The following is a 13,508-nucleotide window of genomic DNA, read 5'->3' as shown; positions in this document are numbered from 1 at the left end:
GGTGTTTGTTTCTGCATGAGATCTAGGATGCTTAGATTTTTCAGTTTTTCTCTTGGAACTATAATCATCATCATCTAAATCATTTCAAAGATAACAATTACAATTTGGGTTACACATTTCTGGGGCACAATCCTAGATAAAGTAATCGTTGATGTATGAGACATAGATTGGTTTGGCATTCATAGTAAACCACTCAATAGGAGGATCCCTTTATCTCCAATAAAGGCCAAAGAGATGGACAATATCCTTTCAAAGATTTGATTTGGATTTTAAGCTTCAAGCCATTTGAAAATAGATTTTACAATACCATCCTGTAGCTTATGAAGCATAGAAGGTTCTATAGTATGAACATCCTTTTGAACATTGTGAAACTGTTTTTCATAGTTGTTGATCCATTAAAAAATTGTATTTTCTAATCTTTTATCAATATAATATTAGTATAAATTTTATTAAAAAATTGTATTATCTCACTCCTGAGATATATCTGCTGAGATAAAAATATGAAATTGGCAACTTCCTTTTGAAATTTATGGAGAGAAAAGTTTTATCGTAAAAATTTTTTGAAAAAAACTTCTCTCAAATATTTTTTTTAGAGAAAGTTCTCTCAAATTTACATGAAGAGAATTTGCTCTCAAATTTTGAGACAATTTTTTTGAGAGAAATATTTTTATGTCAGATTTATTATGTTCTCTTGTAATCTTTTCAAGAGAGATGTGCGTTTTTATTGCAGTGAGTTTTGAAAATATTTATTTTAAAAAATGTTGAGATGAAGGTTGGATTAATGGAGCACAATGTATGTTATTATCTCATTCAATTCAAATGATAAAGTATAATTTTTTTAGGGAAAACTTAAGTGAGGACCTTAGACCCAACTTAATTTTAATCAAAGTCTATAAAATTTTAAAATTTTACAGCACACGTGGGAGATTAAAATAAAATTAAAGAGCTGATTAAAATGATCTTGTTGTCCTTAGTGAAATAAACAACTAATGTATGAAAATGAACAAATAATGCAAGCAAAATTTGGGTGTATGAATAACTTGTATAGAGAAAATGAATGATTGATATATGAAAAATGAATAATTGATGTAGGAAAAAAATGAGAGTTGCAATTTTATAGTGGTATTATGCTATTAATGAAAGTTACAAATTTCACTTACATTAGTGGTTTTATTTTCCCTACATTAGTTATTTATGCGCCTAGCTTCATCAAGGACAATAAGGCCATTTTATTAAGCTCTTTAATTTCATTTCAATCTCCCACGTGTGTAGTGAAATTTCAAAATTTTAGAGATTTTGACTGAAATTAAATTAGGGGAAGGAGTCCTTGAAATTTTTTCAATTTTTATTAACCTCTACCACTATAATACAATATTTATGTAGTTTTATCAAAGAACTTGAATTAAAATCAATAAGAGTTTAGTTTAGTTAAAAGGGCTAGTCCCTCAAATTAGTAAATCAAGATTTGAATTTCTACTAAAAAAAGTGTCAATCCTACTGTAAACATCATTGCCTTTAATAGGTGAAAACTTGTAAGTAATAAAAGAAAGAGCTTGAATTAAACAAAAAGAACAACTTATACGTACTGAAAAAAACTTGCGAGCAACTTATATTCACTGAAAAAGAACACACAAAAAACTTAATTTTTATTTTTTTAATAGGATTTAATAATCAAGACACAAGGAACTACCCCTATTTTCTTTCTCCTTTCAATCCCAAATCCTTCTGACGTAGAAAAGGAAGGAAAGAAGCTATGGAGAGCTTTGCGATGTAGGCTTTAGACAGTGACTTAGGCTCCTCTATTTTGTTCCCCTCTGCCATTTTTGCTTAGAGCAGAAACCTCGCTGAAATCATCTCTTCAATGGAAGTAATCATCAATGAGAATGTTAAATGGGGATTTGGGATGGTTGTTTATGCTTCAGTAGAAAGTCATGATCACTATTCTTAGCTCGGATAGTGGAACAATAAGTAGCAGTGACAAGGGAATGTAATCTACAAAAGTGAAAAATAATGGCAAAGTTTTCTCTGTTTGAGAAGATTTTGCAGAAGGGAAAGCAAAAGTGCGCAGAAGCTTACTTAAACAATAAGGGAAGGTTAAATAATCAATGCAATTTGCTCTTTCTGAACTCTTCAATTTGCTCAGTTTTTGTTATTTATTTATATGATCGATTTGTAAATATGGAATTTTTTTTTTAAAAAAAAAGAAGTAAAAAAATTGGGGTTGTAGGAACAAAAATTATGCATCAGAATTAAAAGCAGAGGATACCTTTTTTCAAGAGGAAGGGAGCCATGTATGAAGTCGAAGATCGTTTAGCTTGAGATCTTTGAAACTCAAAATCATTTCTTGGTATTCATCAGAGCTGTGGTATCTGCGCTTTCAAGAGACAGCGTCTTTGTGAAAGGAGCAAGTGATCCCATTGCAGTAGAGTTAAGATGTTGCTGCAATGCCGATTTAATCTGTTTAATGTATTGTTGATATTCAATTGCAGATGTTGGGCATACCCCACACCCTTTGATCTTCCCTATTCTTCCATAATCTAAAGACTTCCAACATGTAACTGTGAATTCTATTTCAACCGATGGATGATAAGTGTTGTTTTGAGCATCTTTTTTCTTTTCTTCAATTTTCCTTCGCAATCCTTCAAAAGAATAGGAATCATACCAGACGAAAACATGATCTGAACAACGTGACTCAGTCGTCCCAAACGAGGTGGCAGCCATGCAAGCATATTGACCATCAATAAACCTTGTGGCATCAATGAATGTACTTGGTGGTGATTGAGGAATGACAGCGCAGAAAATGAAACTGCCATCCCAAGAAGGTTGTGGAATGGAGCAAAGATCCATGGTTACAAAGTTCTGTGTAGTCCTATACATGAACCACTCTGGAACTCTATTTCCTGGATATTCTATTTTAGCCGTGCTATAAATGCCTTTATTCATCTCAAGGACGGCTTTTGCTTCTACGGCTTTGATTGATTGTCGATCCAACTTCATGCAATTTGTAAAGCAAAAGTACGGAAATGGCTCCTCTTCATCTTCATCATCATAATCTACTTCTTTTCCTTCTTCATCTTCAATAGTTAAAGGTAGAGGTAGAGTCGTAAGGGATAGACAGTCGATGGTAGACAGTGCTAAGACAGAGGGAGGGAGTTCAGGCAGAGACCGAAGTCTTCTGCATCCATCCAAGTAAAGATCTTGCAGGCTTGAAAGATGTTTGATGCTTATAGGCAAAGTCTCAATATTAGACCTTGAGAGAGCTAACTCACATAATGATGACAAGAAGATGATGCTGAATGGGAGTTCAATTAGTTCATTGCAATCACTTAGCCATAGAACTTCCAGAGCACGTATCCCATCAAATATGGAACGCAGATTTGATGCTAACTTATTACAACCATTAACATAAAGACGTCGAAGGTTACGCAGTTCAACCAGTTTGTAGGGAAGACTTGTCAAACTTTTGCAATTGTTTAGAAACAATGAATCAATTTTGTTTAGACGCCCGCTTGATGAGCACAATTCATCATTGATGGCTGTTCCTGAAAGCTTCAATTCAAACCAATAATTTTCTGAGGTCCCTGAAATTTTTTTCAATTTTGAGCATTCCTCAAGGCCGAGATCACTAAGTGATTTGAGATGGGTTTTACTTGAGGCTAGTAAGGGTTTTGCAACCTCTTGGCCATAAACCACGAAGGCTATTTAGAGATAAAATAGATTGATGAACACTTCATAATTTTGAGCAATAATTGAGATTAACTTCAGATAGATTTATGGCCTTTGAAAAGTTCAGGAGCTCTATTAAATTTTTTTTATCCAACCAGTTGAATCTTGCTCAAATTCACAAGATTCTGTCAAAACAAAAACATTATTTGGTAAGATTGCTGGCCAAAATAGCAATAATATTTCCCAACAAGTGTATTGACAATACTTTTTTTTTTGTTTTTTTGGTAAAAAGTAAAAAATTTACCTGGATGCCATCCCAAAGTTTTGTCAAATTGCTGCTTGGCATTTCAAGTGAAACAAGATGTTCAACCTTGAATGTTGCTGGCAAAGACTTTAAAGGGTATTTCTCCCAATGCAACAGTCCAAGTTTATTTGGCAAAAAAACTAAACCGTGAGAAAATGTAACTTGGTCCCAGCCGGATCATTGAATGTTTTATGAAAATTAAGAAACTTCAGATTCGGCATTGAACAAAAGGTTTTGGGACTCAAGCACATCTCCTCAATTTCTGAAACATTCAGAGTTATGCCTTCGATGACTTCACTTCCCTAATAAAAAGAAAATAATAAAGATATATACTACTCAAAACATTATGCAAATTAAATATAGGAATGTAGAATTCAACAAATTTCTATCTAAAAAAATTATGTACATATTTCCCTTACCAAGTTCTCTTTCAATATTTGAGAAATTTCATTAGAATTCCATAATTGGCTGTGTTTAGTGGGATCCTTCAATGATTCTTCGTGAACAATTGCTCGACCCATTTCCTTTATCAAATGGTGCATAGATATTCTTCTTTAATAGATTTTTAAAAGAGCTTTATCTTCAAGACTCTTCAATTCAATGATGGTCAAATAACCACATGCATCTAACAATTTTTTTTACATAATCCACATCATAACCATTGAAAAAACATGCATGTCTAAGAAAACATTTTTCTCTTCACAATCAAGCCCTTCAAAATTCAATCTTAGGACATGATTGATTTTTGAGCAAGGTAATATTTTGAGTTTTCCAATTGACTCTCCCATGCTTCTTGATTTTTTCCGCACAAGAAGGAACCTAAAACTTTTAAGGCCAATGGATTCCATTTGCATAAAAAGTCACTTTCATTGCCAAACTCCTTACTTTTGGGTCATCACAGTATTTTTTAAAGGCATGCAAGGTGAAAAGTTGAAAAGCCTCATCATAATTCAAAGCCTCGTGTATATGTATTATCCATTTTCTTTCTAAGAATTTGCTTATCTCTTGTTGTTATCAAAATTCTATTACCTGATCCAAACCAATTATGTCTCCCAGCTAAAATTTCTAATTGTTCTTGATCATCTACAACATCAAGAACAATGAATTTTTTTTTTTGGACCAAGTCTTCTCATGGCATAAGGAGCCATTTCATCAAGCATGCCAAGATGAGATTCTTTATCCCCTAATAATGTCAGCATAAGTTTCTGTATGAGAGAACCAACCCTGGCTATTAAGCTCCAGCAGATGCTCAAAGATTGATTTAATTTAGTCCCACAAAACAACATGCATGATAAGAGAAAGATCAAAAGCGTTTATTAGTTACCTAGTGAAACTTCAATGCCAACCAACTAAATTGGCAGCATCGGCAAGAGCCTCCCTCCACTTTTGCAATTGTTGCTGGTTTATGTTTTTGTGCTCATGTTCTGCAAATGCTTTCTGGTAACTCTCAGATGGCTTCCTCACATGTGAAGGTTCTATTCTATAGAATACAGGCATGACAAGGCGATGATGACCTTGATTTTTGGAACACTCCAGTATTTTGGTGAGCTCCTTCAAGCACCATGTGGAAGATGCATAATTTTCTGAGAAGATCACAAGAAATAGAGTTGAATCTTCAACGGCTTTCTCAAGAGATGTCCATAGCACTCCTCCTTTCTCGAGGCTATTGACGATATATGTTTCAATTTGGTTTCTTCGAAGAGCATCATGTAGGTGGCTACTGATGTTGAGGCGTTTGTCCTCGCCTCTGAAGCTGATACAAACATCATATTTCTTTGGAGATTGAGAAGATGGATTAGAGGAAGAAGATGAAGCCATAGCAGACTGGTTTGCTATGATATGCAAAAGAGTAAGCACTTCTTCAAATCTGATCTAAGAATTATTTGAAATAGGAGGAAAACAAGCAAGCCCTTTTCCTGGGGAAGATAAGGTCGCCTTGCTAATAAATAAAAGCAAATTTAGTTTTAATTTTCTAAACTGAGATTCATCTGCCTATGAAAATGGAATCTCTTGGTTGACTTTTCAGCATTAAACTACGGTTTATTGCCTTCTCAACATTTCGAAAAGGACAAGGAATAATTACTGCGAAACTTCATGGAATCAAACCCAACATTTCAAAGAGGTGATGGGCCTCTCTGAATTGTTAATCAGTAATCGGAACTCTCCTTTAATATGTTCTTCAACGTGAAAATGTGGTATGGGCCAATTCAACTCTTTCCGATTGGGAGGTGATTTTTTATTCCCAAAACACAAATTAAAAATCAATCAATTCACAAAAAAGTGAAGGAGTACAAGACATTAATTTCAGTTGGAGTTCCTAATATATTTTGCGTGAGACAAAGGGAACAATTACAAGGGTTTGAAATTTAAAAAAAGGAACGCGAGCATTCTCGTCTATTCCATCATATGCTCTCTTTTTGTTCTTCTTGTTTATTTTCGAATTTGGATTTAATAATTGTACTTAGTACAGGCACTGAGTACCTATAACATCTAAATCATTAAAGTTTAGATTAACCGTTTAGATAAAGTCACTTGTTTATTAATCTTAAGTATGATATGAATTTAAAATCGTTAATTTGAATTTCAATTATTTAAATATTATATACGAATTGAATCCAAACCATTCACTCTCTGCTTTTTCTCTGGTGAGATTCAGAGGATTATAGAGACCGCACGCAGAGGGCTTTGTGATGTTCATTTAATTCTGGTTGTTTATGCTTCTGCAGAAATTGATGATCACCATTCTGAGCGAACGATAAGTAGCAGTGACATGTGTTGTAGGGACCAACGTTGTTGATTGGTTGCTTGCTTGCTAAGGAAAAAATAGGAGGAGGAGAAACAAAGAAATGGAGAGGCATGTGAATTAAGTAATTAACGGTTGCCCAAAACCCGACCCAACCAGATGTGGATTTGGGACAAATCGATTCAGGATATTTGAACTACGATCACGCTCGTGAATCTCTTTACCCTCTGTGCTAAATTATACTTTGCTTTGACAAATTAGAATTGTTCCTGCCATCAAAAAATCAGTTAATCATCCTAGATAAAATTCAAGATTAGCTTTATTTTTGTTTATATAAATGGAATTCATTTCTAAAGAATAATTAAATCTTTTCACATATAGAAAACAAAATATTGTCCCTTGCATAAAATGGACTAAATCACAAGGTAACTAAAATACATGGCTTTTTTTAATAATATCTTTTGTTTGGAAATAATCCCAGTCGGGACACATTTGGATACTTAATATAAATCCTAATCTATATTTTCTTTTTGTTACTCCCAATCAAGCCTAACACAAGGATGAAAAATAGATGAACAAAAATTTAAGATCTGTTTGGTTTTCCTCCGTTTCATGTTCAAAAAGCAAAATTTTACTTTTAAAAAATTAAAATTGTTTGGGTAAAATATTTTTCAGGAAAGCACATCCTGAAAGCATATTCAAACAGTAGCTGAAAGTAAATTTCTGAAATATAACTATTTAAAACTTTTGAAAAGTGAATTTAAAAAGTAGGATATTATTTAATTATACTACCCTAAATTTAATCTCTTATTCTTTTATTTAAAAAATAATTAATTCATTAAAAAATAATTATTATTTTAATAATAATAATAATTAGGTATCAATTGTTTAGTATTATAAATTGAGTAATTAATCATATTAATTTTTAACATTAATGTATAATAAAAATTATAAATCTTCATTACTCTTTTAAAATTATAAATTAAAAAATACAAATAACTAAAGATCAAATTTTTAGCATTATAGATCAAAATTTTATTATTTAAAATTTTTATTATGTTTTTTGAATATTTTAAATATATTACATTTGTATAATAAAAATTATAAATCATTATAAATCAATGTTCTTTTTGATAATTATACATTCAAAAGCACATTCACTATTACAAATCAAATAATTTTCAATGTATTAAACCGATTTTTGAAAAAATATATTTAAACATAAATTTTGTTACAGCAACTGACTTTTACCAAATGAACTTTTACAAAATAAACTTTTGACAAACTAAAAACTAAATGCACACTTAAACTCTTGACAAAAAATTTGTCAACACCCCATCAACCGGCCTCACAATCACGAGGCACAACATCAAGTTGCTGGGCATACTCAATTCATTCCCCCCCCCCCCCCAAAACCCAAAAAACCAAACCTCAACTCTTGTCAAATAGAAATTAAAATAAGAACCACCAAACACTTGAATCAACTGGTTAAAAAGTTGAACCAGCTTAACTAAAAATCTCGGGTTCAAAGCCTAAACATGCAGCAGTGATTAAATTCTTTGTAAGTATGCACCCCAAAGAGGTGCCCACAAGTTGCCGCCTATATTAATCTGAGCCGAAGACCTAGAATACTAGAGTGAAAGCAAAAAATATAAAGTAAAATGCGTGCACAAATACTCCGACCAGTATCTGCAGATTGAATACCTTGAGTCACATGGACATGTAGAAATATGCGAGCCATCAAATCATTGCTTCAGAATCTCTACTACAGCAACATTTGGAAACTACGTAACTAATTAACAGTACAGCTGCCACTCTAACATTTATAAAAATAATAATAAAAAAAAACCTCCAGTCGAGGGAAAAAAAAGTTCCCTTCATTATCTGCTTCAAGTCTTCAACTTCCTACGGCCTCTTATAGTTTGAGAGCTGACCTTACTTCTCACCCGCTATGTGGATGTAAATCAGTCGATCTTCACAGAAGAATATATCTTGCGGACAAACCAAAAGCATGCATAGAAGCCAATAGTCCCAGTCAGAACAAAGAAGGCATACGAAACAATTATCATATACCCAAAGTACAGGATGCCTGAGACAAGTTTTGTTATCTCCAATTTGGTGAAGAAGTAGAAAATAGAGTACAGGAAGAGGTACAGAGCAGAGGACCCAGCAGTGAGGTAAGATCTCCACCACCAATTGTAGTCTTCGCTGCACAACTGGAAGTAGCAGAGGACGATTGTAATCTCCGCACAGGTAATTAATAGTATAACAAACACAATGAAAAGGAAGCCAAATATGTAGTAGAACTGGTTCAGCCAAATCGATGTCAAGATAAAGAAGAGCTCGATGAACACAGCACCAAATGGGAGAATGCCTCCGACAAGAATAGAGAAGATGGGCTGCATGTACCATGCCTGTTCGGGTATCTGCCTGGGAATTTTATTGGTTTTCACAGGATCTTCAATAGCTGCCTTTTTAAAACCCAAGTAACTGCCAACAAATACCAAGGGCACTGAGATACCAAACCATAGGCAAACAAGAGCAAACTTGTTCCAAAAGGCACCGCACCAGAAGATCGCTCCCCCCAAATTATAGCATTCAGCACAAAGAACACAGAGAAAAGAATGCCCGGAAACATAAATGCAGTTTTTAAGGTATTCCTCTTCCATTCCGTGCCCTTAAACATTTTGTACAGACGTGCTGACGAGTAGCCAGCACCTAAACCCATAAAAACCCACAATAGAACCATGGCTGTCATAAGACCTCCTCGATGGATGGAGATAAGAACCCTAGCAATGCAAACATCATTGTCACAAGGGTCATTCCAAAGATCTGAACACCAGTACCAACGTAAACACAAAGTAAATTCGAATTGATTGGTGGCCTGAAAACATCTCCGTGGAGAAGTTTCCATCCTGTCTCTTCCTGGGCATCATCTTGGGTTTCTAGCTGGTTATAATTGGAAATATCCTTGTAAAGAGTTCTCAGCATGATCATTGCCACCATTCCAGAAAGGAAAAGAAAATCATCAGAGAGTTAATGATGGAGAACCAGTGGATCTGGTCATCATTCATTAGAAGATATGTATCCCATCGAGAAGCCCATTTGATTTCGCTTTTCTGAAGAAAAAGATCATCATTAGACCTGAATTAATGTAGCCAATCATAGATGAGGTAGAAGAAGAGAGTGGCCAGAGGTATGATCAGAGATACCTTGAAGGAAACATCATAGGTGAATACAATATCCTTGTTTCTTTCTACTTCTTGTGGAACAGTGCTACCCTGCATTAAATTCTTAGTGTCTTTATTGCATGTTGTTACTTGTGGATTCTTCTCATCCCACTCCTTGTATTCATGATTGATACTGTATGCGGTAATAGAATTCACATGAAAAGGAAAAAAACACACATTAAGTAGTTATGCAAAAAACAGCAAGAAAGCAGTCAATATAGAAGCTCAATATTTTGAACTAATTTCAATATAGACGAGGGAGAGAGCATTGTTAACAAGCATAAAATGCATGAGGTATGAGAAAAATAATGATGGAAAAGGGAAGTATCTACTATATACCTAGGGCCCTTCTTTAAAATAGCATGAAACACATTGTTTTAATCCTCGAACAAAAGAGGCCATTGAAGGGATAGAGAACAACACCTGTTTGGGGTGACTTCAAACCCAACAATACGAGCAGAGTCAGTTTCAGGATCCTCATGATACATGATTCTAAAGCTCAAGTGGTTATTGATAAATATTTCTCCTCCTTGCTCTGCAGGTAAATTTTAAATTTGTGAGAACAGAAAAAGATATTTCCATAAAAAAAAAAGTGTATTCTGAGTTTATACCCCTTGATAGTTTCCTTTGAACCCAACACGAAACCCATGTTCATATGTGGTTGATTGAGCTCCATCCCTCCTCTGTCTAAGAACAGCAACTGGAAGATTGTCCAAAATCCTGCATGTTCATTTCAAAGCTTTATGATCAAAGCAAGTACAGAAAAGTAGCAAGCTTCATGAGCAACTTGTGCCAGCAAGGAAATACACAGCAAAAGACAAGCAGGCTGTCAATAAGAAATCTTTTAAAAGCACAGAAGGGACTTATACCATGTAGCAACAGCAAAGCGCTAGAAAATATACATTAATCACTTACATGTTTACTCGATATTCATCATCAATTTTTTCTTGAAAATTCTTTGCAGACTCAGCATCCAAAGTTAAACGACAAGCCACAGTACAAGACAGTTCCTTCCTCATTTTAAACTGAAAAAAGAATAAACCAATTTAGGTTGTAAAATCAAAAGGCCTAATTATCCAAGTATATTGAGACATGAAAATCAGTAATAGATATGTACCGTATACACTGAATTTTCAATGCGATCCCCTCGAAGAACTTCTCCTAAATTTTCTGCGCTGTTCACAATCTTGGGGGGTTTGCAATACTTCAAGAAATAGTAGTCATATGGAAGTTGAGTCTTTGTAGATGATAATTTGTTCACTTTGACAGACAGAGGTTCATCCTAGTCCCACAGTAGAAACAACGAATCAATATTTTCAGGATAATATGATGAACCAAAAATACAGAACGAACAAATTGAAATTAATAAAATCACTGAAACATATATATTAGACTCCTCGTTCAAGAAACACAACAAGTAGGAGTTACTACATCATTTCTTGAAGCACGAGGAAAATTCATTTCAGCACTAGAAAGGCGATAACTGAAGCTACATTATATGAATTTCTCACTTCATATCAATTGATTTGAACACCCCGTTATTGGTTTGACGTACTTCAATCAATCGTAACAATCAAGACCCGGACTCAAAAAGCTAACCTAAGTCCTTAGCACTTCTACGATTCCTTTTCCGACAGACACTCGTACATCAAATTCACCCGAACAAACAATCTTCTACCAGAAATGACAATAATTTCTAGCTCGAAGCACATCAGAACCAAAAAATCCACGATATCCTGAAGAAATACGTAAGCAGGAACTGCAAGGCAAATGAGATCATTTATTATTCTTGAATCTTGATCGAACACAAACAAAAGGACATAGATCAGACCTAAAACCCTAGATCCAACAACTTTCGCAACATCCAGGATTCAAAGAAATTCAACGACCAGAGAGAAAGAGATATAAACTAGGAAAACAGGAGTAAGCGGATTTAGGGAGCGTACAGTATGAAAATCCCGAGGAGCAACGCCGGGGAGGTAGAACGAGTGGGCGTGTGAGATGAAGAAGAGAAGGAAGAAGAAAGCGGTGATCGTCGGAGCGGAGATGCTAGGCATCTTCGTCTGCTTCTTTGGGTGTTTCAATGGAATGATTGAATGAAGGAAGGAACGGATCACTGACACACACCAAACAGGAGACTAGAAACTGTGGCCGGCTGAAGAAGAATACGCTCCTGCCGAGTTTGTTTCTGCTACTACCAGTCTACCACTCACGCATCAGGAAACACGAGGTACGAGGACATGATTTTATCGACCCTGCTTGATTGACTTGCGATTTGGGACGATGGGTGCATATATATATATATATATATACACATATATATTTGTTGGTAAGCAAATGTGTGATATTACTATAAAGGGATAATAACATTTTCATTCCTTCAAATCTAATTTTATTAATTTAATGCATTATTTTTTTAAAATTATCATATAATTTTTTAAATTTTAAAACACAAATTAATTTTTAAAATAATTTAATATGTAAAATATATCAATAACTTAAAATTTATATACGAGTAAATAAAAATAAATTAACTTTTAAATTAATTTAATTTTTATCTATGTAATCCATTTATATTATGTTTTATTTTTTGTTTTTTATAAATTTCAAAATTCATTTTTTTCTTATTTAAATAAAATTCTATTATTTATATCAATAAATTTTGATAGTATTATCTCCTTTTAAAATGATAAAAATAAAATTGATAGCTGAAATAAATTTTAAAAAATTAAATTAATAAAAATTAAATTTAAAAGAATAAATTAATAATTAATACAAATTAAAAATATTAAAAATTGCATTATTTCTATTATAAATTAGGCCCATGCAAATTTAAAATTTCACTACAAGAATTTAATTAAGTTTCAACTAAAGTTAAAATGTAAGACAAAATGATTGCAGTAAAATTTCATTTCAGGCCAAATTTTTGTAGTAAAATTTTAGATTTATTTAAAAACTCATTTATAATAATATCACATCATTAATCCTTTAATGAAACTCGCCACGCATTAATATTCTCAGATCTCATTCGGCCCGTAGAAGACAATTAATAATTATGAAATATTACTACAAGCTCAAAGCTTTTATTTAAAATTAAATTTTAGAGCGGAAAAAATGGCCACTGTCACCAGTAGCCGAACCATTGACCCATGACCTTTTTGATTGGCCAAAATATTTGTAATAATGGTACCAACAAATCTTTTTAAATATATAATACAAAATAATATATATTGTAAATTTAATTTTCAAACATCTTTAGAAGAATTGTTAATTTCGTGCAATAAAATTGACAGAATTCGAATATTAACATGTGAATATCTTGAAACCAACTTTATTGAAAATTTAAATCGTTTAATTTTAATTTAACGAAACTTTAATTATAAACACGTGTACTTGTTGTGAGAACACCTCCTCTGTGGATACCCTCCTCCTCTTCAATCTCACCTTCCATAGAATATTTGCTGATTGGTACTTCTTTTCCTCTAACAATGTGACTAATTTTAATTATAGATGATGTTCTAATTGTATGTTTTAGATTTGCAAAGAAGGAAAATCGTTCAATTTT

The 13,508-nt window shown here is 33.3% G+C and overlaps 1 protein-coding gene and 1 pseudogene across 2 annotated transcripts; both read right to left on the bottom strand.

Moving 5' to 3' along the window:
* Positions 1–1,530: 1,530 nt before the first annotated feature.
* On the bottom strand, positions 1,531–5,872 carry LOC129291693 (probable disease resistance protein At4g19530). 2 transcript variants are annotated; one of them, XR_008588745.1, is made up of 3 exons: positions 5,295–5,872; positions 3,971–4,272; positions 1,531–3,851 (listed from the first exon to the last, which is right to left on the bottom strand). XR_008588745.1 is itself a non-coding variant. In XM_054929175.1 (3 exons), the coding sequence occupies exons 2-3, from the start codon at positions 4,010–4,012 to the stop codon at positions 2,338–2,340; spliced, it is 1,380 nt and encodes a 459-aa protein (XP_054785150.1). In that variant the 5' UTR covers positions 4,013–4,272; positions 5,295–5,872; the 3' UTR covers positions 1,531–2,337. The 2 variants fall into 2 exon arrangements, 1 of the variants encoding a protein (XP_054785150.1); XM_054929175.1 differs by having other exon boundaries at positions 1,531–3,675.
* Positions 5,873–8,379: 2,507 nt separating this feature from the next.
* LOC129291840 (transmembrane 9 superfamily member 7-like) lies at positions 8,380–12,208 on the bottom strand (annotated as a pseudogene).
* Positions 12,209–13,508: the final 1,300 nt, after the last annotated feature.

Source organism: Prosopis cineraria, unplaced genomic scaffold, assembly GCF_029017545.1.
Source record: "Prosopis cineraria cultivar Desert tree isolate PC_DT_omini unplaced genomic scaffold, ASM2901754v1 PC13, whole genome shotgun sequence".
NCBI classification, from domain to species: Eukaryota; Viridiplantae; Streptophyta; class Magnoliopsida; order Fabales; family Fabaceae; genus Prosopis; species Prosopis cineraria.
This window is presented reverse-complemented; position numbering and strand designations above follow the sequence as displayed.